Genomic DNA, 24920 nt, shown 5'->3' with positions numbered 1-24920 from the left:
ACTGAATTCAAGACTACAGTCCAAGGCTTCAACAAAGAAAGTTTTCTACCATTTAGACTTATCCCAAAAAAACAAACAGATTTTATTGTGTCAGAAAATAGGGCATGTTCTTCTACTAGAAAGACAGGCGGAGGCCAGCTCACTACCTGTCACTGATTTCTATGACGGGTGGGAGGTTGGAAGCAATGCCCAAAGGGTCCTTTCAAGTTTAAGCGTCGATCAAAACTTTCTACTATAGTAAAAGTTCTTCCTGTGGCACAGGGAATACTACTTTTTTACGTAGTGTGAAAGCAGGCTGAGGCATCTGTTTTTTTGTTCCGTGTCTGTCCGCTTGTCGACTCACATCATCGTTGACAGCAGTGAGAATGGATAAGATATCTTCCCGTCTGCAGGCAGAAAAGAAAATATATTTTCAACCAGGAGATAGAAATCACATACCAGGTCTTAGAAAACAGATTTTAAAATACGTGGCTTCTTCCCAGTCTAGCATGCCAAGATTCTAACTGGAATTTTACCAAATATAAAGAAACATTTTTTCTGAAATTAAAAAAGAAATGCTAAATTATATAAAATTTTTCAATTCTACAGTCAGTATTTAAGAACAACATAATAATAATCACACCTTGAATTTTAATGCACTTAGTCCACAAAGACATTTTGCATATAATTATTTTTCTGTGTTCTTCCTTGAAGCTGGTAGGTAGGTAGGTAGATAGATAGATAGAGAGAGAGATAGAATAGGAGGTGATAGAAATACACATAGAGAGAGCCTACTATTAATAATACCCTCTCTATTCTAGGTTTTGGGAGGGATAAAGGGCAAACATGACACAATTCCTGAACTTAAACACTTAGAATACAGACATGAAACATGTACCAAGGATAGCATAGAGACAAACTCCATAATACAAGGCAGAATGTGATCAACACCGCATGAAAAGTAGGTCAAAGTTCCCCTGCAAATTCTGAGGAGAAGACAGTGCCTCTGGCTGGGAGAAGAAGAGAAGACTCCATAGAGGAGGCAGCATTTGATCCAGGGCTTGTGTGCATTTACCAGAATGTTCTGGGGGTGGGCAATACATATCACTGGAAGCAAGGCATAGGCTCTGGAGACAGAACTCAAGTTTGAATCATGCCTTCATGACTGGTTCTCAGGACCTGCATCCTGCATCACACTAGCTGTTCTCTCTGTCCCCAGATCTCCCTGTGGCTGACTCTTCATTCAGTCTTACTTGAAATATCGCCTCTACCAGGAAGCCTTCTTAGGTAGCTCCCTGCTCCACACTCTATATCGTTATCCTGTTTTGCTTTTCATAGCAGGTATTACTTCCCAAAATTATCTCACTAATTCATATGTTCATTTACTTACATTTTTATTATCTGTCTTCCTGTCACTAAACGGTAAGTCCCATGGAGAAGAAATTTTGTCTCTCTTGCTCACAACAATACCCCGAACCCCCAGCTCAGTACCCAGTACAGTAGGCACATAGCAGGCCCTTGATAAATAGTGCATTTTCCCTGATGCCATAGGAATTGGTCTTTGATGGAGAGGTTGGTAAAGAAGAAGGAAAAGCCAAGGTGACTCAAGGCTCCCATCCTGGTTCCCAATCCTGAATTCCCAGAATTGGAACCGTTCCTAGCAATGGGGATTCAGGAGTAGGAACCCCTGGAGAGGGCTAAGAAGATGAATTCAGCACTGTGCATACTGAATGTGAGGCCCAAAGGCAACAGAGGCGTGGGATGTCTAGCAGGCTGTGAGAAATGCATGGGACTGACCCGAAGAATGAGGTTGACTCAACCCAGCACTCACTGGTCCAGCAAATGCTTATCAACCTCAACAATGTATCAGGTACTATGTCGGGTGCCGAGGATATAAGGCTAAGTGAAACATCTCTGCCTTTCAGAAACTCAGAGATGGCAATTTGGGACATGTTTTCATGGAGTTGCCAGTGGCCGCCAGGTATAGCTAAAGCTGCCAAAAGGGGCTATAGAGAGACAGCAAAGGAGAGGGGCTGGGGCAGAACCTTGGTGAATGCCCATTTCCATTGTGCCAGGTAAAGAGCATGTGACAGAGACAGAAGGAAAGTTGTCAGAGCAGTGGCAGGAAACCGCGGGTATTATAATGCCAAAGGCAGCACACGGACATCCAGTAAATGTAAGCGATTGATACTAAATAAAGGAAGGAACGAATAAAAGGCCTCCCTGCCTACACTGATGCTGTTCCCTCTCCCCAGAATGTCTTTCACCCTGATTATTCACCTAACATCTATTTGGCATCTCTAGAAGCTTCCCCTGATCCTCCAAATCTGGGTGAGGTGCTAGTTCTATATGTTCCCATAACACGTATGCTTTACAATGTATATTTACCATAGGGAATGATCTTCCCCATATACTTGTCTGTCTTTCCAGATTGTGTGCAACTTGAGGACAGGGACTGTGTCTTTTGTTAAATTCTGTATCTTCCTTTCCAGTTACGTGCCAGTGCTCAATACAGGTGTGCTGGATGGATGGATGGATGGATGAATGGACGCATGGATGGAGGCATGGGTGGGTGGATAGATGGATGAACAGGTAGGTGGATAGATGAATGAATGCATAGGTAGGTGAATGGAACAACTCAAAACTCTCACCTTGGGACCAAGTCCTTCAGATGATTATACAGAGATTGGATATACCAGCTACCTTCCTCCACGTGCCGAAAGGACACGTAGCCGGGGACAGTGGCCAGGCCAAGAAGGAAATCCGCCTCAACGGGAACACTGTCTTGAAGGGAAGGGGGCACGTGCTCAGGATTTACTGCATCTGCTTCAATGGATATGGAAGGTTGTATTTCTTCACCTTGACAGGCCTGGATGAAAAAGAGTTTGGGTTTGTGAGCCAGAGCAGGACACTGCTGAGCCGTGAAGTGAGACATGATCTGCCGGATGGGAATGAGGTTCCCATCAGAAGAGTAGACGGCTCCAAATTTCCCATGGGTCAGAACACAGAACACAAAGCAGTCTCCATCAGCATGGCCTGGATGAGTCTGAAAATACTGCAGAACCTGCTCTAGGTGGTCTTTAGTCACATTGACATAAATACACACGCTGAACCCAAGCCACTGAAACACGCGCCTCAGGCACTCTGTGAAAAAGGAGAGAAAGGGGAAGTAGTGAAATGGAGGGAAATAAAACAAAACGGATGCTAGTAGTTATAAAAATCTGCATAGCAAACAGGCTGAAGCTTTGGATGTTTTTTCTACTTTCAACAATAAAATTTTACAATTCACCTGACTTTTTATAGTAGCCACAGTGCTATCACAACGATCCTGTGAGTCAGCAGAGGGCAGAATTTTATCTTATTTCACAGATGAGGAAGCTGAGGTCCCAAGAATCTCCCACATGATCACAAACCTGGTTAGTGGTGGAGGCACAACTCTAACCCAGGTTGTCTCATCTGACCCAGGTGCTCTCTCCCAACCAGAGTCGTAAATGGTCAGGGACTCTGGTCACTCTTTAAGCAGGTCAGTGACTTCAGGAGCTATGGTGTGAAAGTCTGTGTTCCCCCTCAACCCCCAAGGTGAAGGTATTAGGAAGTGGAGCCTTTGGGAGGTGCTTAGGTCATCAGGGTGGAACCCGTTAAGAAGACCCCAAAGAGCAATCTTGCCCTGGCCGCTGAATAAGGTTACAGAGAGAAGACGGCCATCTGGGAAGTGGGCTCTCACCGGATACCGAAATGCCAGAGCCTTGATCTTGGACTTCCCAGTCTCCAGAACTGTGAGAAATAAATGTTTGCTGTTTAAAAGGCATCTAACGGTATTAGATGCCATCGGATGGACTAAGACACCAGGAATATACAGGAAGCTTAGAAACATTTCTGATATCATCCTTATATTTACATGGAAGATAAAAACTACAGAAAGAGGGCTTCTCTGGCAGCGCAGTGGTTAAGAGTCCGCCTGCCGATGCAGGAGACACGGGTTCGTGCCCCGGTCTGGGAAGATCCCACATGCCGCGGAGCGGCTGGGCCCGTGAGCCATGGCCGCTGAGCCTGCGCATCCGGAGCCTGTGCTCCGCAGCGGGACAGGCCACAACAGTGAGAGGCCCGCGTACAGCAAAAAAAAAAAAAAAAAAAAAAAAAAAAACCCAAACGAAAAAAAACTACAGAAAGAAAATGTGAAAATAAAAAGTGATTTTAAGATTTCTAACTTGCATTTCATGCACTTCCAGACTTTCTTACCAGCATCTTTATTGGTCCCTGGTCTTTCTGACAGTGAGGTAAAACTGTGATTATTGACAACAACACAATACCCTCTGTGTTTCCGATCCATCCTGTACACAGCTGTCTCCTTGAAAGAAGAAGAGATAGGAACCACTTATTAGGGAATGCTCATTTTAAGGGTTTAATGTTTCTAACCAACCACTCCGTTTATCAGTACCAAAGACAGAGAGTTCTCAAGACCCTGGTCCTGATCTGGAATTAACAATTAATTCCAAGGTAGAATGCCAGGTCCTCATTAAAATTCAAACTTCACCTGTCTTGCCTTCAGAATGTGAATTCGCAGTGTTAAATAATAAAATATGTATTTTTAACTTTGGCAAACCCAGGGTTTATGCAAAAGCATCTTTCTTGTTGGATTAGCAAAGTGAAGAAAGTATAGGTAAGGATCTAACGAGATAACAAAAATATCAAATGGTAATTTGTTTATTAAAATGGTAGGATTCTGGAGTGATCTGATTCCTCCAAAAACTGAGAAATCTCTTTTGTAGAGATCACAGTGTGAATTTTAAAATATGTGCAATTGTTTTTGAAGATTACTGTAAATAGCATTTGATTACAAATTAGCTGAGTTGGCTTCAGCAGGGCCTCTCTGTGGCTATAATGATCTCCTGAAAACATAGTACAGCTTTGATCCAAGCAGAAAAGAAGTGGCTTCAGTCGATGAAAAAGAAATTCCCCTCTCTGCATATTTCAAAGGATATGCATGACTGAAAGGGCGATAACATCACCTCCATAGGCAAAGGTCAACACACTGCTGATTATTACAGAAAAAGGCGAAAAGAACAGAGACAATCACACAGAGACAGGAAGAAGAACCAAGATAGAAACAAAAATCTGAGCCCACAGAGTCCTTAAGGGCTGGACCCTAGTTGGAGAAGACCTGAGGAAACAGCGCAAACCTTTGTGCTGGTTTCAGAAGTTAGAGTGTCAACAGATGCTCCCAACATCTCCACGGAGACCGGGGTTGCTCTGTCACCTAGAAAGACAAGTACTCAGACTCTTCACATTATCTTTCCCCAAACACTTAGATTTCCTTACAGAGGATGGGTTGGAATCAGCTCAAGTGTTTCTGGTTAAAAGTTTGATTGGGTTGAGTCAACATTTATCTGTCACTGGGTAGAGAGAGGCTGGGCAGACACCAAAAAGAAAGAGCGGGGTGGTGGGGGGCGGGGGGGGAAGGCCCAGCGACCCAATTTGGGCAGAGCAAAAATCACCACAGCCCTGGGATCAATTTAGTCACGGCTTTGGCATTGGCTGCGGACTGCACTGCTTTGAAGTGCACCTGCACACTCTCTGGTTCCTCCGGATAAGAATCCTTCATAGAGAGAGGAAGCCAAAGATGAGTTGTCAGATGACAGTGAAGGGAAAATGTGACTTGAAGCTTTTCTTCTCCCACACACGCCTGGCAAGTTTTCAGTAGAATCCGGAAGCTCTGCCCTTGTCTGTGAGGCCTGAGTTAGCTATTAACACGGTTAAGGGTCAGTCCTGGGCACTCAGCTCAGGCTAAGTCCAGGATCCTCCAGACCAGAGAACCTACCAAATGGGACCCCCGCTGCAGTCCTCCCGCGCACCTGTAAATTCTCCCTCCACGCGGGAGAAGGTAACTCTCCAGCAAAGACAGGTCTCAACTTTGAAACGGCAGAACTGCAGCACTGAAGGAAACCTGCTTGTTTTTCAGAAGTGAAACCACTGCCTGAGCTCTTGTAGCTGCAAGGGGTTAGAGCCAGGTCCTCAGAGGGTGTGCTCTGGAGTCAGACCGCCAGTTTCAAATCCCAGCTGCACTCCATTCTAGCTGCGTGACCTTCAGCAAAGCACCAGACCTCTTGGGTCTCAGTTTCCTCATCATTAAATGGGAATAACAGTGGTACCTATCTCCAGGTGACTGGATTATTAAAGGAGATAAGTCCTAGGAAGGTCTTAGGACAGTGGCTGGCACATGACAAGAGCTCAGTAACAATAATTCGCATCCACATCATATCATGCAGCCTCCCAGATAGGCAGAGAGACAAAAGTCCCTAGGAAAGTGGGGTGTATTGGACTCTGAAGTTTAAATTTCCAGGAAAAAAAGAAATGAAGAATGGACACATCACAGAGAGAACACCAGAACCCTGATTGTTTGTAAGCAGTTTAGCCCAGTGGTTTTTCAAGGTCATGGTTTCTGGGCAAGGATTCAGAGCATTAAACACACTGTTGCCAAGTCCCTCCCTCTGACCGCCTCGTTCCCTCTGAAAAATACAAGCAGCATCTGGAGCCATACTATTCTACAGAGTCTACATTCTGCTCCTGCCGCTGCAGCTGCTGGCCTGAGGGTTTCTGCCCGCCAAGGGCTCCGTCCCTCCCCACAGAGGGTGACCTCATTCTGAAGGGTGGAGGGAGACCAGCTCTGCATTCCCCAGGTGCTGGTAGGCTAGGCTTTCCAAGTAGAGACCACCCAGCCCTCGACATCCGCCCCCATGGAAAAGCCTGGTATAATCCACGCATTCAGTGGCTTGCCCTGAATTAGAACCAGACCTGAATTCTCCACTAATGTGTAAGCCTTCTCCCAAGTCACCCCAAATTGCTTGGTAGGTATCAAATATATCTATTACTGGCATACTGATCCAAGTTATAAAAAGTGTATTAGAGGGAATTCCCTGCCTGTCCAGTGGTTAGGACTCAGCACTTTCACTGCAGGGGAACCCAGATTCAATCCCTGGTCAGGGAACTAAGATCCTGCAAGCCACGCAGCAGCGTGGCAAAAAAAAAAAAAAAAAAAAAAGTGTATTAGAAACACCTACCATTACTCTGTGCATGCTCATCTCGCCAGGACACCTCCTGTTGAGGCAAGAGGAAATTCATGAATTGCAGGAAATTCACACAGTTTGGGTAAGGGCTGAAAATCTAGGCTTGATTCAGAGAAGAAAAAATACCTGATCCCCAGCCATAGAAAAAGTCACTAGCAGGGAACAAGAAAAGAATCAACTTCGTCCTTCCAAACGGGAAGGTTCACAGAGACACAGCGGCAAAAGCATATGACACATACACAAAGATATTTATTCATTGCAACAGTATTTGGAATAACTGAAGACTGGAAATAACCCTAATGTTGACCAACAGGGAGTGGTCGAAAGAACAACGGTTCATCACACAGTGTGGTAGAAGGCGGAAGACCATCTCCCCAGGAGATACTGTGACATGAAAGAAGTGATGTGAAGATTGGTATTTAGTGTGCTCCCTCTTTCATAAAAAAGGAGAGATACGAGTGGGTTTTTTCAATAGGATAAAACAAAAAACTAATAAAAATGGTAAACTATGGGGGGAGGAGAAGCAAGGCAGGGATGCAATGCAGACTTCTCTGAGTGTACTCAATGGTTTTTCCTTTTAGTTTTATAAAATTAAATACAAAATTGAAGCACAGTGTAGGGCCCTTGTGTTTTCTGCAGCCACTCCCCATCCACTCCACTCCCACCACCCCCAGCCCTTAGCCTGCAGCTGAAAGCCCCAAAGGGAACATGACCACGACGTTTTGGGGAAGGACTGACTCTGCCACTGGCTGTGTGGTGGGAAGTACCAGGACATCTGTTTGACGTGACAGGCAAGTCACCCCCAAGTCACTGGGGGCGCCTCCCTGGTGGAGCCCACCAGGCTTCTGACTGCAGGAGGGCGAGCCAGACCGGAACTGCACTGCCTGACTCCCAAGCTGCCTGTGAGAAACAGAAGTCGTTTCTAAGGGGTGTGGCTCAGCCTTAATCTCTGAAGTGCTGCCGTTCCGGGCTCTGAGGGAACAAAGGCAAAGAAGTTTAGTTTCACTTTCCAGAAGACTTCCTGCCTTTCTTTTTGCAAGACACGTTTCCCTTTCTTCTGCACCCTAGAGTCCTCCTCAAGAGCATCCAAGGACCAGGCAGGCTGTTTTCTGGGTTTGCACAGTTGGTTTTGAAAGCAGCTGAGTGAATTTTCTGGGATTAAGGGCATCACAGATACAGCAGTGGGCTCAGCCCAGGCATCTCCAGGCCCCAGGTTTCTTTGGTTTGTCTCTTCCCTTGTGCTGAAAAAATCAGCCAGAAAAAGGACTGGGAATAAGCTTTAGGGTCTGTCTGGCTCTCTTTGTCTGAGAATGTTGCATCCCCTGTTGATACCTCCCAAGTAGCTGTGTCAGAGAGGAATGAATGAATGACCCATTGCCTGGCCACACTTGGTCTTCTTTCCAGTGTTTTCCAGAGGGGTCCAGTAAGGCCTTAAAGAATAGCTGTTGTTATGTCTCCTCGTTAGAGGGCATGCATGCCTTTAAGAAAAGGCTAGGACACACTAAGAAATATTGATTTGGTTTTTAAACAAATTAGAGGATGCTGCTTGGAATGCAGTTTCTTTTTGTTTTGTTTTGTTTTACAACCTAACTGTCCATCGACAGATGAATGGACAAAAAAATGGAGTATATATTTGTACAAAGGAATATCATTCAGCCCCAAGAAAGAAGGAAATCCTTTGCCATTTGCAAAAACGTGGATGAACCTGGCAGATGTTAGGCCAAGTGAAATAATCCAGACACAGAAAGAAAAAAACGTATGCTCTCACTTACATGTGGAATCTAAACTAGTTGAACTCACAGGGTAGAATGGGGTTGTCAGAGGTTTGGTGGGGTGGAGGGGTGCAGGTGAAAAAGTGGGGAGATATTGGTCAAAGCGTACAAAGCTTAGGTATACGGGATGAATAAGTTCTGGGGATCTAATGTACAACATGGTGACTGTAGTTAACATAGTGTATTGTATACTTGACACTTGCTAAGAGGGTGGATCTTTTTTTGTTTTTTAACTTCTTTATTGGAGTGAAATACAGTTTTGATAAAAGAAATTTTCACATATTGGGGAACAGGGAAGTCATCCTGGCTTATCCATGAGTTAACTTGAATTTTATGCTAACTACAACAGCCCGTTTGTGGCCCATCAAGCATACACTGTACATCTGCTTTAATTATTAAAGAAAAGGGTGCACTGACCAGAAGTAAAAAATGCCCATAGTTATAAAGATTAAATGCTTCCCTTCCTGGGACACCAATGCTGGTCCTCCTTTGATGATAAGACCATACCGACTTAGGTGCCAAGGCCATACCGACTTGCTGTGTACGTGCTGATCTCTTTTTGCTTTTGTTTTTGAAACCTTGAAGGAAGGTTTCTCTGACTTTTTTGATGTTCTTTGCTCTGACAAGACATAAAACTGCTGAAAACCATGTTTCTCTGGAACAGTTCCTCAGAGTTATCTGAGAAACTGTCTTCCAGGCTATAGTCCTCAGTTTGGATCAAATAAAACCCTTTTCTATTCCTGTTGTAGACTCTTTATTGATTTGTTGTTGTTGTCAATAGTTTCTTCTCATTAAATGCAATTGTTGGCAGTACTCTTTTATATAAGAAAACCTTTCAGGTACATATGAAACATGAGATAATTTAACAAGTTTTAGTTTATCTGTCACTTCATGGAGAGACTCGTGGCCTAGATAACTTTTAAGACACCTTTCAACGCTGAGAACCTATAAGCATGTGTGTAACGTGAGGTTCTGTCCTCCAAAGCCTCCTGCACTCCCAGCACCACCACGGCTATTCTCCGTCTTCATCTGGCCATGACCAGAATCACCCAACAGCAACAAAACAGCAGCACTTCAGAGGTTAAGGCTGAGCCACACGCCTTAGAAACTACTCAGGTTCTAGGAGGCAAAGGGGAAACTCCTGTGTGTGTGTGCGCGCGCACGTGTGCGTGTGTGCGTGCGCGTGCGCGTGTGTGTGTGCGCGCGCGCGTATGTGTGTTTTCCACTTGCAAATCAGTCTCTGAGCACAAAACCAGGTAAAAATGTGGGCAAGGGACGGAATTAAGCTGAGTAGGCAAAACAACTTTTGAGGGAGAAAAGAGAACTCCTGCTTACAGTAAAATGCTGAGTGGCAACAAATGTGGAGAGAATACTGGCGTTTGAAAATCATTGCTTTTCAATCATGCAAGAGTCATCAATGGATGCTCAATCTAAGGTGACATTTTAATTCATTTCAAGGGAAAAAATAGTAACTTCATAAAATTAACTATATAGTGAAGAAATCAGGCAACATCTGGACCAAATAATCAAAATGTAAATCATGAATAGGGAGCCAATGAACACCACATGCCTGCAGATGGGATGCCCTGAGAAAGATATGGCATCATTGATGTAATATTCTGGCCAGAATATACAGCTTGAATCTAATCATGAGGTAACACCACTCACACACACACGCGCACACACACACACACACACACACACGCGCGCACACACAAAGAGGAAAATTCTATTTTTTTAATAAAAGGTGGTGGTGGTGGTGACTATAGTCTTCAAAAGTGTCCATGTCATAAAAGAGGAAGAAAGTTGTGGAGATGAAAAGATTTAAGGAGACTAAAGGGACATGACAACTAAATGCAATATATGATCCTAGACTGAATTATGTACTGGAGGGAAAAAAGCTATAAAACCTGTAAAAGTTATTATTGGGTTAATAGATAAAATTGAAATATGGACCACTGACTTGGTGAAACTTTTATATAATTTAATTTAACTGTACTATAATCTGTAAAACAATATCCTTATTATTATGAAATATACACTGAAGTATTTAGGGGTAAAGAGCCATAATGTATGCAACTTACTCTTAAAAAGTTCAGAAAAAATTATGTGTGTGCGTATACAAATAAAGAGAGAGCACACAAATGATAAGGCAAATGGGACAAAAGAGACAACAGGTAGGTGAATCTGGGCAAACAAATTTTGTATTATTCACATTTTTTTCAACTTTTCTATAAGATTAAACATACTTCCAAATTTTAAAATAATAATTATAACTGTAAATATATGACACCATGAAAATAGTAAAGAAGCTATGAAAGAATTTTTTAAGAATTAAAAAATAAAACTTCCAAGGTGGGAGGGAGACGCAAGAGGGAGGGTATATGGAGATATATGTATACATATAGCTGATTCACTCTGTTGTATAGCAGAAACTAGCACAACATTGTAAAGCAATTATACTCCAATAAAGATGTTTAAAAAATAAATAAAAATAAAAAACTTCCAAAACAGCCCAATTAAAAAATGGGCGAAGGACTTGAATAAACATTTCTCCAAAGATATACAAATAGCCAACAAGCACATGAAAAGATCAACATCACTAATCATTAGGGAAATGCAAGTCAAAACTACAATGAAATACCACCTCACAGCCATTAGGTTGGCTACTATCAAAAACCAAGAAAATAACAAATGTTAGCAAGGGTGTAGAGAACCTTTGTGCCTTGTTTGTGAAAATGCAAAATGATGCAGGAAAACAGTATGGTGGTTTCTCAAAAAATGAAATATAGGGAATTCCCTGGCAGTCCAGTGGTTAGGACTCAGCACTTTCACTGCCCAGGCCCAGGTTGAAACCCTGGTCGGGGAACTAAGATCCCTCAAGCTCCGAGGCACTGCCAAAAAAAAAAAAAAAAAGAAAAGAAAAAAGAAAAGAAATATAGAATGATATATGATCCAGCAATTCCACTTCTGGGTACCCCAAAAGAATTGAAAGCAGAGTCTCAAAGAGATATTTGTACACCCATGTTCATAAGCAGTATTATTCACAATAGGGAAAAGGTAGAAGTTATTCAAGTGTCCATCCATGGATGAATGGATAAACAAGGTGTGGTATATACACACACTGGAATATTACTGAGCCTTAAAAATGAAGAAAAGTCTGACATGGATGAACCTTGAGGACATTATGCTAAGTGAAATAAGCCAGTCACAAAAAGACAAATACTGTATGCTTCCACTTATATGAGGTACCCAGAATGGTCAAATTCATAGACAGGAACTAGAATGGTGTGCGCCAGGGGCTGGTGGGAGGGGGAATGGGGAGTTAGTGTTTAACGGATATAGTTTCAGTTTTCAAGATGAAATGAGTTCTGGAAATTGTTTACACAACAATGTGACTGTACTTAACAATACTAAACTGTACACTTAAAAATGGCTAACATGGTACATTTTATGTTATTTGTATTTTACAACAACTTAAAAAAATATTTTTTGTATGGTTAAGATGGTCAATTTTATGTTATGTGTATTTTACCACAATTAGAAAACAAAACCAAAAACAAAAAATTCCAGGGACAACCTAACTTCATTGATGCTGACAGACGTCAGCAAAATAGAACTGCCAAGCAAGATGGGAATAAACATAAATCCCAGGGAAGAATGTCATGTGTCTTCCAAGAACCATGATCATGTTGTGAAGAATGGATTGCAAATTCTCCCAGTGTTTCCCCCTCTACCTACCCTACCTTTGCTGGGTACTACAGGAATCCAGTTCTTGTCCTCTGGGACCCAGTGCAAAGTAAAACTGTGAGGCCCCTTGTTCACACATTATCAAGAATTTCAAAATAATGACAGCTGAGCATTCAAAAAGTATGGGCCCTGTGCGATTGAACAGGCTGTACGCCCATGAAGCCGTCCGTGATCGAATCCCACAGATAAGAACAGAACCATTTCAAAGCAACCCAGTGGTGTACTGGAGTCAGCTCTAAACAGCTAGTGAGAGCCAATCATTAGATTTTCAGAAATTCTGCAATACAGTTAATATCAAGTTGGTAACTTGAAATCAGCCATGGTAGGAGTATTTACAACAAATGCTACAAATCATTCTCTCTCTCTCTCTCTCTCTCTCTCTCTCTCTCTCATTTGCAGTGAAGCTGGTGGTTACACATTTACCAACACACCAATGAACCTACCGGCAAGGCTCCAAGCAATTGGTTAATGTCCGAGCTGCAAAATAGTTCTTTCTCTCCTTGATGCAATGACTCAGTTTCCTTGGCTACAGGAGGTGCCCCTACCTGGGAGGCTGGGAATAGAATCAGATAGAAAAACAAAACAATCACCTTCTGACTAGTGGCAATCCGAAATAACCCATCATCATAAGAAATTATGTTACAGGGACCTGTAGATTTGTAGTGGCATTTGCTTAAAGAGGCCTACATGTAGATACCGAGAAAAATGTGAATTTATAAATTATTTTTATCATTATATTTTCATTCCTTATATTATGGTATTTTGTTCCTTACTATTTCTATTATTTTTGTAAGTTAATTAGTTCCTTAAAATTACTGTATACTTTACTAAATACCATTTCAGAGCTTATGGTGCTCAGTGTGTCAGGTAACTACCAAATAAAGATTACAAAAACGTTACCTCAAGAAATAAAACCAGAACTCAGACTGTAATAGCAAAAAGAAAATGAAAGAAAGAAGCAAAAGAAGGTAGGAAGAGAAGGAAAGGAAAAGAAAAACCATTTAAAAATGTTGATTAAATACATGTTATATACATAAAATATGTCTCTATGGAACCATTAATAAAAATAAGCTGTATCTGTGTTATATACATGGGAAAATGCCAGATATATTAGGTGGGAAAAAAGCAAGTTATGGAATATGATTAGCATGATCTTAGTTAAATATATATTATAGGTATCTATCTCTCCATACATGCATACACACATGCACTTATCTCTATATAGAAGAAAGCTACAAAAATATACTCCAAACAGGGGTTCTCTCTGGGGAATGGACCAGCAGTGGAAGAAAAAGAAGAGAAAGACTTTACCTCCTACACTCTGTATTGTTGTCATTATTTGAATTTCTATTTAATTTTATTATACATTATTTTTAATAATGAATTTAAAATATTAAAACAAACACCAAGGCTCAGGAAAACTCAGAAAGATATCCAGGTGGTCCTTAAACAGAGCTTGTGTCCTAATCAGATACAGTGGGCTTAGTCTTTCCACTCACCTCACTTACAGAAGCCTAAAATCTGCATACCTACTATCTTTTCAGTCCTTTAGTCCTTCATCCTAAATGGCAGAATTATGCCCAAACTCTCAGAGGACTGTAGAAAGTCAGTATTAAAATACCGAGACCTATGATATAATAATATATATCCATGTGGTCTCTGCCCCTTTTCCTGGCACACAGTTCCTAAAACCCTACACTCTCTTAAGTGATTAAGTGTCTTTTTGTATGCTAATGACATGACTGGTGGTTGAGGACATCCTGATAGCCTCAGGATGGGGGCTGGTTGCCAGGGGACCCAATCAAATGATTAGAGGGTTGGAACTTTCAGCTTTACTCCCAGAACTCTGGAAAGGGGACAGGGGCTAAGGTTAAATTAATTACAGTGGCCAATGATTTAATCAATCATGCCTACGTAACAAAGCCTCCATTAAAAACCCTAACTTAGGGCTTCCCTGGTGGCGCAGTGGTTGGGAGTCCGCCTGCCGAGGCAGGGGACGCGGGTTCGTGCCCCTGTCCGGGAGGACCCCACGTGCCGCGGAGCGGCTGCGCCCGTGAGCCATGGCCGCTGAGTCTGTGTGTTCGGAGCCTGTGCTCCGCAGCGGGAGGGGCCGCAGCGGTGAGAGGCCCGCGTACCGGAAAAAAAAAAAAAAAAAAAAAAAAAAACCCTAACTGAGGGACTTCTCTGGCGGTCCAGGGGTTAAAATTCTGCGCTTCCACTGCAGTGGGGGCACGGGTTCCGTGCCTGGTCAGGGAATTGGGATCCCGCTGCCAGGCAGTGTGGCCAAAAAAGAAAAAGAAAAAACCCTACCTGAGGGGGTTCAGAAAGCTTCTGGGTTGGTGAACAAGTGGAGGTGTTGGGAGGGTGATCCACCTGGAGGGGGCATGGAACTTCCATGCTCCTTCCCCCACGCCTTGCCCTTTGCATCTCTGAGTTGTATACTTTGTAATAAATCAGTAACCTAGTAAGTAAACTATTTTCCTAAGTTCTTTGAACAGTTCTAGCAAATTATCAAACCTGAGGAAGGGGTCATGGGAACCTCTGGTTTGTAACCAAGTTGAACAGAAGCTGTGGGTAATCTGGGGACCCACTACCTGAGATTGGTGGCTGAAGTGGTGGGGGGAGTCTTGGCGGACTGAACCCTTAACCTGTGGGATCTGCGATAACTGATGAGTGTCAGAACTGAATTAAAACACAGGACACCCAGTTGGTGTCTGCAGAGTTGGAGAATTGCTTGGTGTGGAAAAACCCACACCCCTGGGTTCAGAAGTGTTCCAGATGTTGTTGTGAGTATTAGTAAAGGAAAACAAGTTTTTTCTTTCAACATCCAATAAATGATCATACAGCATGTAGATTATAGAAAAGAAAAATCAAAATTAGAATTCTTCTGACAGGGAACTATATTCAATATCTTGTAATAACCTATAATTGAAAAGAATCTGAAAAGAATGTGCGTGTGTGTGTAACTGAATCACTTTGTTGTACACCTGAAACTAATACAAGATTGTAAATCAAAAAAAAAAAAGAATTCTTCTGATGATAAAGCTCCGTCTTCAAGACTCACTGAGGCAAATGTAAACATTTACTGCATAGAAACTAGAGAGCCTTCCCCAGAGTCCAAACAGCCAAAATAATCTGGCCACCTGCCCTCTGTTTATTCTGTGTGGAGTACTGCATTACAGAAAAACGATGATGTGACCAGAAAAAAAAAAATCTCAGCATTCAAAGTTCAAGTGAGGATTTCAAATATACTTTCAATATCAACTCCCTGTTTTTATTTCTCACTTGATGACTTGATGGTTAGAAGAGCTGTTTTTAGTCTTCAGAATTTTTACTTAAAGTATACATTACATTATCCATTGATTTGGTTATTGTTTGAGATTTTATCAAATTAACAACAGTACATTTTGTTCCTCGACTCATTTTGTGTTAATAGAATTCTTAGAGAAAGTTTCCTGTTGCCTAGTTTTGTTTTCAACCAGATAAATTTGCACACTATGTTGAGTCTCTGAACTAAAATATGGGTGCGGCATACAAGCTTCATGAATACGATCCTGAGTGTTTACTTTTAGCTTTTGTCTAATAGTGGAGAAATGGACTCAATAAACCATAAATATTCAGCATATTGACACACGGTAAGGCAGCCAAGTTTGGTTTCTGCCCTATGCAGCTACTTCTACATAGTACCACAGCAATACTACCTTTACAAGCCTGATTAAAAACAAAGGAGAAGGAAAAAGAAAATTCTTCTCTGATAGTACTTTACGAGCATATGAAAGTTTTCATGACTTTCCTCTCTAACAAACGTATTCATAGCAATGTGTATTGAATGCTTACTCTGTACCAGACATGCATTTTATAGGAATTACCTCATTCACTCCTCAAAAAAATTATGAAGTAGGTACTATGATTAGCCCCACTTTAAAGATGGGAAAAGTGAGACACAGAACAGCTGAGGAAAGGGCCACTGCACCATTAAGTGGAGTGCTGGCAATCTGACTCCATGGATCCCACTCATAATTCCTGTGCCATCCTGCCTCCTTCTTTTTGATGTTATTTCATTCAAAACAATTTCTTTTACAATCACTTCCATGTAAGAATCAGAAGAAGACGTTTGTCTAAAGCCACTTTCCCTCATTAGAATATAAGCTCCAAGAAGGTAGAAGATTTGCCCTATACCTTGCTGTAGCTCCAACTTCTAAAACTGTGCCTAGTACAAAGTATGCATTCAATAAACATGTGTTGAATGAACAAATGGAGAGATTTCAAAAGAATATTATCAGAGTGATAAGTAAACATCATACATGGCCAATTGGTTTAAGAATTCCCATGGTCTGATTCAAGCAAGCAAGCATAAGCTAGTTACCTTTCTCTCTTTTATATTTGTCTATCTTTCTCATAAGATTAGGTACAATTTTTTTGCAGAGATCCTCCAGTAATGTCAGATTATCTTCATCTATTTTCTCTTGTTTCTCCAGATATGCCAGGAAACTTAGAGAGGTCTGCAAGAGAATCAATGGAGTCACATTTACTTGCCTACTGATTACCCGCTGCAGTAATAAATTAGGTGGAGAGTCCATGCAGGAAGACTTCGATAGTAGGGGGGAAGAGGCATTATAGAGATTGTAAATCTCTATACAATCTATATTAATACCAGATACCAAACACACATCACTTATTAACTACTCAGAAACAATCCGATGAGCAGATGCTATTATATCCCCATTTTAAAGATGAAATAACTGAGGCACAGGGAGGTTCAGTAAGTCGTCCAAGGTCACAGAGCCAATAAGTGGCAGAGCTGGTATTTGAGTCCTGGCAGCCTGATGCCAAAGTCTGTCTCATTAACAGATTAGGGCAGCAGCAAAACAGGAGTACCAAAGAAAAGAGAAGAAAATGCTTTGAAAGAATTTTATATTTGGTATTTTAAAAGAAAAACATATCTTAAGCACTCCTGGGAAAAACTGCAAATTGGCTAGTATTATTTTAATATTGAATTACGTATGAGGTGGAAGTCACCATAATCTTTTCAGTGATAAGGACTTCTCAACCAATGTATTAACCTGGTTATGAAAATATGTATATGAATAAAATTGTGTTAGAGCCCACAGAAAAGAATAACTAATCAGAGGGACTTCCCTGGAGGTCCAGTGGTTAAGACCCTCATGCTTCCACTGCAGGGGACACGGGTTCGATCCCTGGTCGAGGACCTAAGTAAGATCCCACATGCTGCGCAGAGCGGCCAAAAAATAAATAAATAAAATAACTAATCAGAAAGTGAACAGCTAAACACTTGCTAACTGCATACATAAGCATCAGCAGGATGGAAAAAGGGGGCTGGGGAGTCTCCAGACATGCTGGCCAGTTGAAAAGGGACTGTATGGTCAGGAATATTGAGGAGGAGACCTGAGTACAAACTCCGAGTGAAAGCTAGGCCACAGCTGGAACAGCAGGCTGGTATCAGGCCATGAACGAACACCGAGGGGTTTGGGCAAGTATCCCATGGATGAAGGGGTTCCAGCAGGAATTTTTAAGGAGAACAGTGACATGAACAGGTTTGTTTTTAAATAGAAGTCTTGGGGATAGGTTAGAGGAGGAAGTGGGCTAGAGAGAAAATATCAGCAGGAAGATTAAATGCTCCAGTGAAGAGATCAGCACGGCCTGGTCTAAAGCTGGTGGTGGAAACGCAGAGGAGGCACTGGATTTGGGCGACTTTTCTGAGGTATAATTTGGTGAGTTGGGAGGTCAACTGGAGTGGGTGAAGAAAGGAAGGACAAGTCGAAGATGACTTCAAATGCTGATGCCCCTCGTTTCTGCATGACTCACGGGCTCCACAGAGCAGGTGTCACACGAGCTGCACATGGGAGGTGATAACGTGAATCGCGTCTCGAAAGATCACCACGCCTTCACTTCCGACATGCAGAAGGGCCTTCCAAGCAAAGAAAATCAGATAGGGAAAATGAGAAACTAAAAATCTGGCTGTGAGCAGGCTCGTGGTAGTTTCGGCAAGAATAGTTTCGTGGGAATGAAGGAGGCTGAAGCCATCTTGGAATGCGTTGGAGTGTGACTAAGAGTCGCGTCAGTGGAGAGAGAGTGTGTGTGGACAATTCTTTCGAGAAGTCTGGCAGTAGGACTTCCCTGGTGGCGCAGTGGTTAAGAATCTGCCTGCCAACGCAGGGGACACGGGTTCGAGCCCTGGTCCAGGAAGATCCCACATGCCGCGGAGCAGCTAAGCCCGTGCATCACAACTACTGAGCCTGCACGCCACAACTACTGAGCCTGTGTGCCACAACTACTGAACCTGCGCTCTAGAGCCTGCGAGCCACAACTACTGAGCCCACACGCCTAGAGCCCGTGCTCCGCAACAAGAGAAGCCACTGCAATGAGAAGCCCACGCACTGCAACGAAGAGTAGCCCCTGCTCACCACAACCAGAGAAAGCCCGCACAGCAACGAGGACCCAACTCAGCCATAAATAAATAAATAAAATAAAGACAAATAAATAAAATTTTTTAAAAAAAGAAGTCTGGCAGTAAAGAGAAAGAAGATAGAGCAGTAACAGAAGGATGAAAAAGGGTTAATGGAAGAGTGTGTGTGTGTGTGTGTGTGTGTGCGCGCGCGCGCGCGAAATGTGTTTTCAAACAAGGTACTCAAAATGCCAATAACCAAGGGAAAGGCCAGAGTTACAAAGTCTTAACTGAGTTCTGTACTAATCTGATCAAAAAAGAGATTATAAATTTTCAAGACATTCCAGAGACACATAAGAGAACCAAAAAGGCAAAGAAATGTGTGTGTCCTCACCTGCAGCGCCAGCACACCAACAATCTGCCCAGGAAATAAAGCAGGAGGGAGGAGGGGGTAAAGGAAGATTCAACCAGAGCTGATCAGCTGGGCAAAGGGGTCAGAGGGAATCCCCGAACAAGGTTCTACAGTCGGTTTATGTGCAAATGAGCTCCCGCTGAAGCTCAAAACAGAAACTCCTATCTTGACTGCATCCTACCAGGAGGAAGAAAAAGGGCTAAAGCATGTTTCCAGAAGCAATTTTGGAAACCCATTATACTTTGTACAAAGTGTATTAGATGTTGAGTAAATGACACCCTCCATACACACACACACACACACACACACACACACACACACACACACACACACGAACACCCACAATATAAATGGAGTCTGCACATTAGTTTAAGAACACCACCCTGGCAAATATTAGCAGAAATTCTGAAACTCTCTTGCTCTGCATCTTTGTTAAAAAGATAAGTTTGGGTGTGGTTTCCTTTACAACTAACGTTCTATGTTGATTGCTACATTGAGAACGGATATCCTGACAGTTGTTTGGGTCACTCAGGATGTGTGAAGGCAGCTATGTTTGCTCTAAGTTTGTGAAAGCTATCAAAGAGGAAACCTAGAACACCCTGCAAAGGTCCTTTCTGTTCATCCAGAGAGATCACGTGAATTCACAATTCTTCCTTTTTGGCTGAGAGGAATTCAGGCCCTCCTCCACTGGCTGGTAAAGAATTTATTTCCGGGATAAAGTCTTTTGCAATTGCAATTGCAGGTAATGCAGCCCCATTAAGCCCTGGTATGGAAACACATCTGGGTTGCTTAGAGTTTGTCCTTTACGCACTCGAGAAGGCTGGCCTGATCACAAAGCCTAGTAGAGATCAACCTGGATTATCAGGTGTGTAACTCAGCCACAGTTCTGGCGTAAATAGTTAGATCTCCTTCAGAATACAGTGAGATCATTTGGAATCCAAGAAGGAAGTGCAGTTTTCATGCATCTGTCCAGGACATTCCACAGTTTTATGCCACAGCTAAACACAGTAACTTCTTATTTACTGTTGTACGGAGTGAGAAAAGCATAAAATCATTTGGCTACTTGGGCACGGGCCTTTGATGATTTAAAAGCTAATTTAGCAGGAGGGAGAAATGTTTGGAATGATCCTGAACAATGAAAATGTTTCTGAAGCCACAGATGCCTTTAAGCAGAGGTCTAGGACCTGTGGAAAGGCCCAGAGGAAGAAATACATTCCCCAGCTTTTCTTAGTGGGAAATCATGGCTCAGTGTTGAGCATATCAAATGCCCCTCTCATCCTCCACCACACTGTGGGGAGTGAGGACTTCTGTGCATGACAATAGGTGTAACAATAGAAAGGGGTCTCTTTTTATTTATAAACCCAGAGACTGGAAAAATTATGAGAAGATGCCCAAAGCTGGGAGATAATTTTATCCGAATATGCTGGAGGGTTTTTCAAACTACAAGAATCTCTTCTGATGTTGAGAAATTCTACATTTAAAGCAAAATGCTGTCATTTGAGTATATAACCACTTTGCACCAACATAAACTCGAGATTGCATCATCCCATTCATTCATGCTTTCATTCGGAGCACCATTATGTAATTCTGCAATGTTCTGGGGCTATAATGATAAGTAAGACTCAGTCCCCATTCCCAAGGATCCCACAACCAATCCTTAGGATAAAGGAGCCTGGAGAGAGAACCAATGGAAAGACGCAAGAGGCTAAAATCCCTGGGGGCTCTGAAAAGGAGAAAAAAAGGACTCAAAGATTGTAACCAAAACAGAGAATTAACCTGCAGGTTAATTAACCTACAGGTCTGACACCAGGAAATATGTTTAATGAATTGTTAAACATGGTCCTCATAAGACCTACCACATGTAAAACAGCTTCCTACTCCTCAGTGATTTTTCTTTCAAAAAGAATTTATTTGGGGCTTCCCTGGTGGCGCAGTGGTTGGGAGTCCGCCTGCCTATGCGGGGGGCACGGGTTCGTGCCCCGGATCCGGGAGGATCCCACATGCCGTGGAGCGGCTGGGCCTGTGAGCCATGGCCGCTGGGCCTGCGCGTCCGGGGCCTGCGCGTCCGGAACCTGTGCTCCGCAACGGGAGGGGCCACAGCGGTGAGAGGCCCGCGTATCTCAACAAAAAAAAAGAATTTATTTGTCAATAAAATCAGTTAGTCTGGGGAGAATGTGATATGGGAGGGCTACACATGTAAGCTCTTTGTACTGGTGATGTGCTCATCTGTAAGTTGGACGGGGGATCCATGGCTGTTCACTTAGTTCTACATTTATAACTTCCATACATGTTACATGTCTTTTTTGGTGTTATCAAACATTATATAACTTAATAAAGATAGCTGTCGAATAACAAAATTAATGTTATAGGGTAAAATTTGAAAATTGGCCCCTTCCCAAATTAACTAACTTGCTTGTCACAAGCTGTTATGAGAATCAAAAGAAAAAATATAAAGTTTTGAGGCCTGGAAGAGAGATGTGCAGCTACTTTCCTGCGCTTAATTGTGACCAATCTAGCAAGAATATCAGCCGACAGCATTATGTTAATATTAAAAACATTACTATTAGTTCCAAGCACTTGTATAGCCCTTTAGAAAGCACATCCTCAAACATTTGTCTCATTTGATTTTCACAAAACTCTACATGGGAGACACTGCAACGTCCACTGAAAAGGACACGGCTCCCTCAGAAACCTCAACTAATGGATGTGAGGAACAACTAATTCCCATTCTGCCATTAGCTACCACCTCCTCATTTCTTTGTGGTGCCCTGCACATTTCTGTATCATAAAACACAGTGGATGTCAATAGCACTTGTTTACTGCATGGTTACTATGTGCAAAATACAGGCCCCAGCTAATAGTTGATGTATATTATTTCATCTAATCCTCTTAACAGTCCTGGAAGGAAGTAGTATAATTGTCTATAATATGACACATTAGAAAATGGAGGCTCAGAAACATTCAATCACTTGCCCCACATCCAGGAGTTAGTCTAGGACTAGACTCCAGGCCCATTAAAAGTCAATGTTGCTAACCCTTGTCTGATATTGTCTCCTGCAAAAAAAAATGAGCCCTCCTGAAATCCCTTTCTAACATCTTCCCAAACACTGATTAAGGCAATGTTCACAAAGACCCCATCCTATAGGGCCCACTCACCATCTGGACTTTCGGAACCGACTCCCTCAGAAGGAAGATCATGCTCTTTAAGTTCTCTGAGCTGATGTCTTCTGACAGTTCATAGAGCAGGTTTCTAAGACATACACCCAAGAGACAAATTAAAGTTTCGCATTTGCAGAGGATGGGCAGGAAATTGAGTGCTTTTATCGTACGTTATTTCTCGTTTGAATGACCACAACCCTGTGAGTAGACAACTATTAATCCCATAGATTTAAAAACAAAAACTTTGAGCTTCAAAGTGACCTATTAAATGACAGCAACACAGTAAGCAGTAGGAGCAGGCCTTCTGATTCCAAGTCCAGTGCTGTTTCAAATTCCACTAAGAAGGCATGAAACAAAATGTCGGCATGCCTGCCCTCCTCCAGACTCCATTCTAGAAATCAGGCTTACTTTATGGGCCCTCATCAGGAAGGACTCAATGCCAGTGAGTATAAAGTTCACCGTTGAAAAGGAGTTCACTGTTGAAAAAGAAAGGAAACTATCCCAAATTCTGGAGAGCCATACAGTCGACAATTAGAATAACTGAATATGGGGACTTCCCTGGCGGTCCAGTGGTTGGGCGAGGGTTCGATCCCTGGTTGGGGAACTAAGATCCCACATGCCATGCGGCACAAGCAAAAAAAAAAAACAGAAAAGAAAAACTGAATACTTCATTCACAGGTTAATAGCTCTGCATGCCTGAGACCATTCCTCAGCTGTCTAACCAGCAGAGTGGAAATAATGATCTCCAGAATTCCCTCACTGACCCAAGGGCAGCTCAGGTTGTAGGAGCCAGTTCAAGTGTTAAGGCCTGAAGGATTCTAACCGTCCAGGCTGTAAAATAGTATTACGAAGGCTCCACTTCGTGAGGCTGTTTGATGTAGATACTATGTTAGTGGACCGTTTAAAACAGCGTTGCTTAAGGTCTGATGCCTTTATGCTACCTCTTTGGGCAAAATACCTATATTTTACCTGTCTGGGTTTCACCCCAAAACTGGACAAACTGGACATGGCATAAATGATGTCCCTCCCTACCCCAAAGGCACATCTCCTTTTTTATTTTGCTCACTTGGGTCCAAGTATTCATTTCTCTCTTCTCAAATGGCTAGGTATAGGCTGACACACCAGTGACTCACTGGAGGCAGGAGGCTGAGAGCGTGGAGGCTGGCAATGAGGAAGGCGCTGGCCTGCTGCACACGGAGCTGGGCCTCCTTCCTCAGTGAGAAGCAAAACAAAGGGAAGCCACCCCCAGGCACAGGACTGGGTTTTGAAACTTTGCTGACCTCCCAGCCTCCATTCTCATTAGCACCTGAAGTTAAGAAATCTCCTGCTTTAGAATCACCATACCAGCCAAGGAGGTAGATGGGGGCGGGGCGGTAAAGAAAAACAACCTTAAAAATTAATTCATCATGAATCGCAGCCTCTTTTCAAAGCCCAATGGCCCTGCCGTGTCGATCACCTGAACAGAGAGACCTTCCGGCGGAAAGGCAGGCAGTTCTCCACCTGCTCCTTGGTGTAGCGGAGGTGCCGAAGGAGGACCTTCTGCTTGATGGTGTAGAGGAGCTCCGCTAGGAAGAAGGGGTCTTCCTCACTCAGCCATTCCTCTGCCAACAGGTACTCAAATATATCCAAGGCTGAGCCGCACTTCTCCAGGTTCTTGGGGGCGATGGAGTCTCGGCAGAGGAACTTCAGGCGCTCCACGTCTTGATCCCCCAGGTACGAATCAATAGTCAGAAGTGTCCCTCGAAAGTTCCCTTGACAGTTATCATCTAAAGTGGAATTCAGACTTTGGCCTTGCGATGTCATGGCCAGCCTGAAAGAGATACGGATATGGGGGCCACAGCTTAGAGAGTGAGGACAACAGGGCACCCCATCTTCCCAGGCCCTCCTCCAGTTCCAGCCTCCTCTGTTCCAGGCCTTAGATGTTTCTAGAAATGCTGAAAAATGAAATTCACTGCGAGGTCACTTCAAAAACCTATAGCCCAGAAAACGTGACCCCAACACCGGCATGTTAACCTTTTAGGAGGTCTGAAGAGAGCTTTTATTGAAACTCAATTGACCCCGAGTTCCCCCAAATCAAAATGCCCCCATTGGGAGCTAGTCAAGAGGGAGGACGACACAGCACAATTTCTCCCGCCTGGAGCTCTTAAATCATTCCCACCAAATGGCAGAAGTAACACTTTTACATTTTAGAAATAAAGTAATGGGGGGGGTACATTTCTGAAGTATCTACCAACCCAAGGACAACAAGGTAACATTGCTAACCATACCAGGGCAGGCCTTTCTTTATCTCACAGAAAGAAAAGTCCCAATCCCAGACCCCAGAAAGAGTGGTTTCAGACGACATTTGCTCAAATCAACGTAGGAACTGACAAATTACC

The 24920-nt window shown here is 42.9% G+C and overlaps 1 protein-coding gene across 1 annotated transcript; it reads right to left on the bottom strand.

Annotated features, from left to right (window-relative positions):
• Positions 1-77: 77 nt before the first annotated feature.
• CASP10 (caspase 10) lies at positions 78-24345 on the bottom strand (the record flags this gene model as incomplete). The annotated part of the gene is made up of 9 exons (XM_082841018.1): positions 78-386; positions 2631-3123; positions 4219-4327; positions 5160-5236; positions 7038-7074; positions 13009-13118; positions 16932-17067; positions 22540-22633; positions 23999-24345. 9 exons carry the CDS (start codon positions 24343-24345, stop codon positions 233-235), a joined length of 1557 nt encoding a protein of 518 aa, XP_082697144.1. The 3' UTR covers positions 78-232.
• Between the last annotated feature and the right edge of the window lie 575 nt (positions 24346-24920).

This window comes from Leucopleurus acutus (genome assembly GCF_964270905.1).
Source record: "Leucopleurus acutus genome assembly, chromosome: 6".
Classification (NCBI taxonomy): Eukaryota; Metazoa; Chordata; class Mammalia; order Artiodactyla; family Delphinidae; genus Leucopleurus; species Leucopleurus acutus.
Note: the sequence above shows the minus strand (reverse complement) of the source record. Positions and strands in the feature narration are given on the sequence as shown.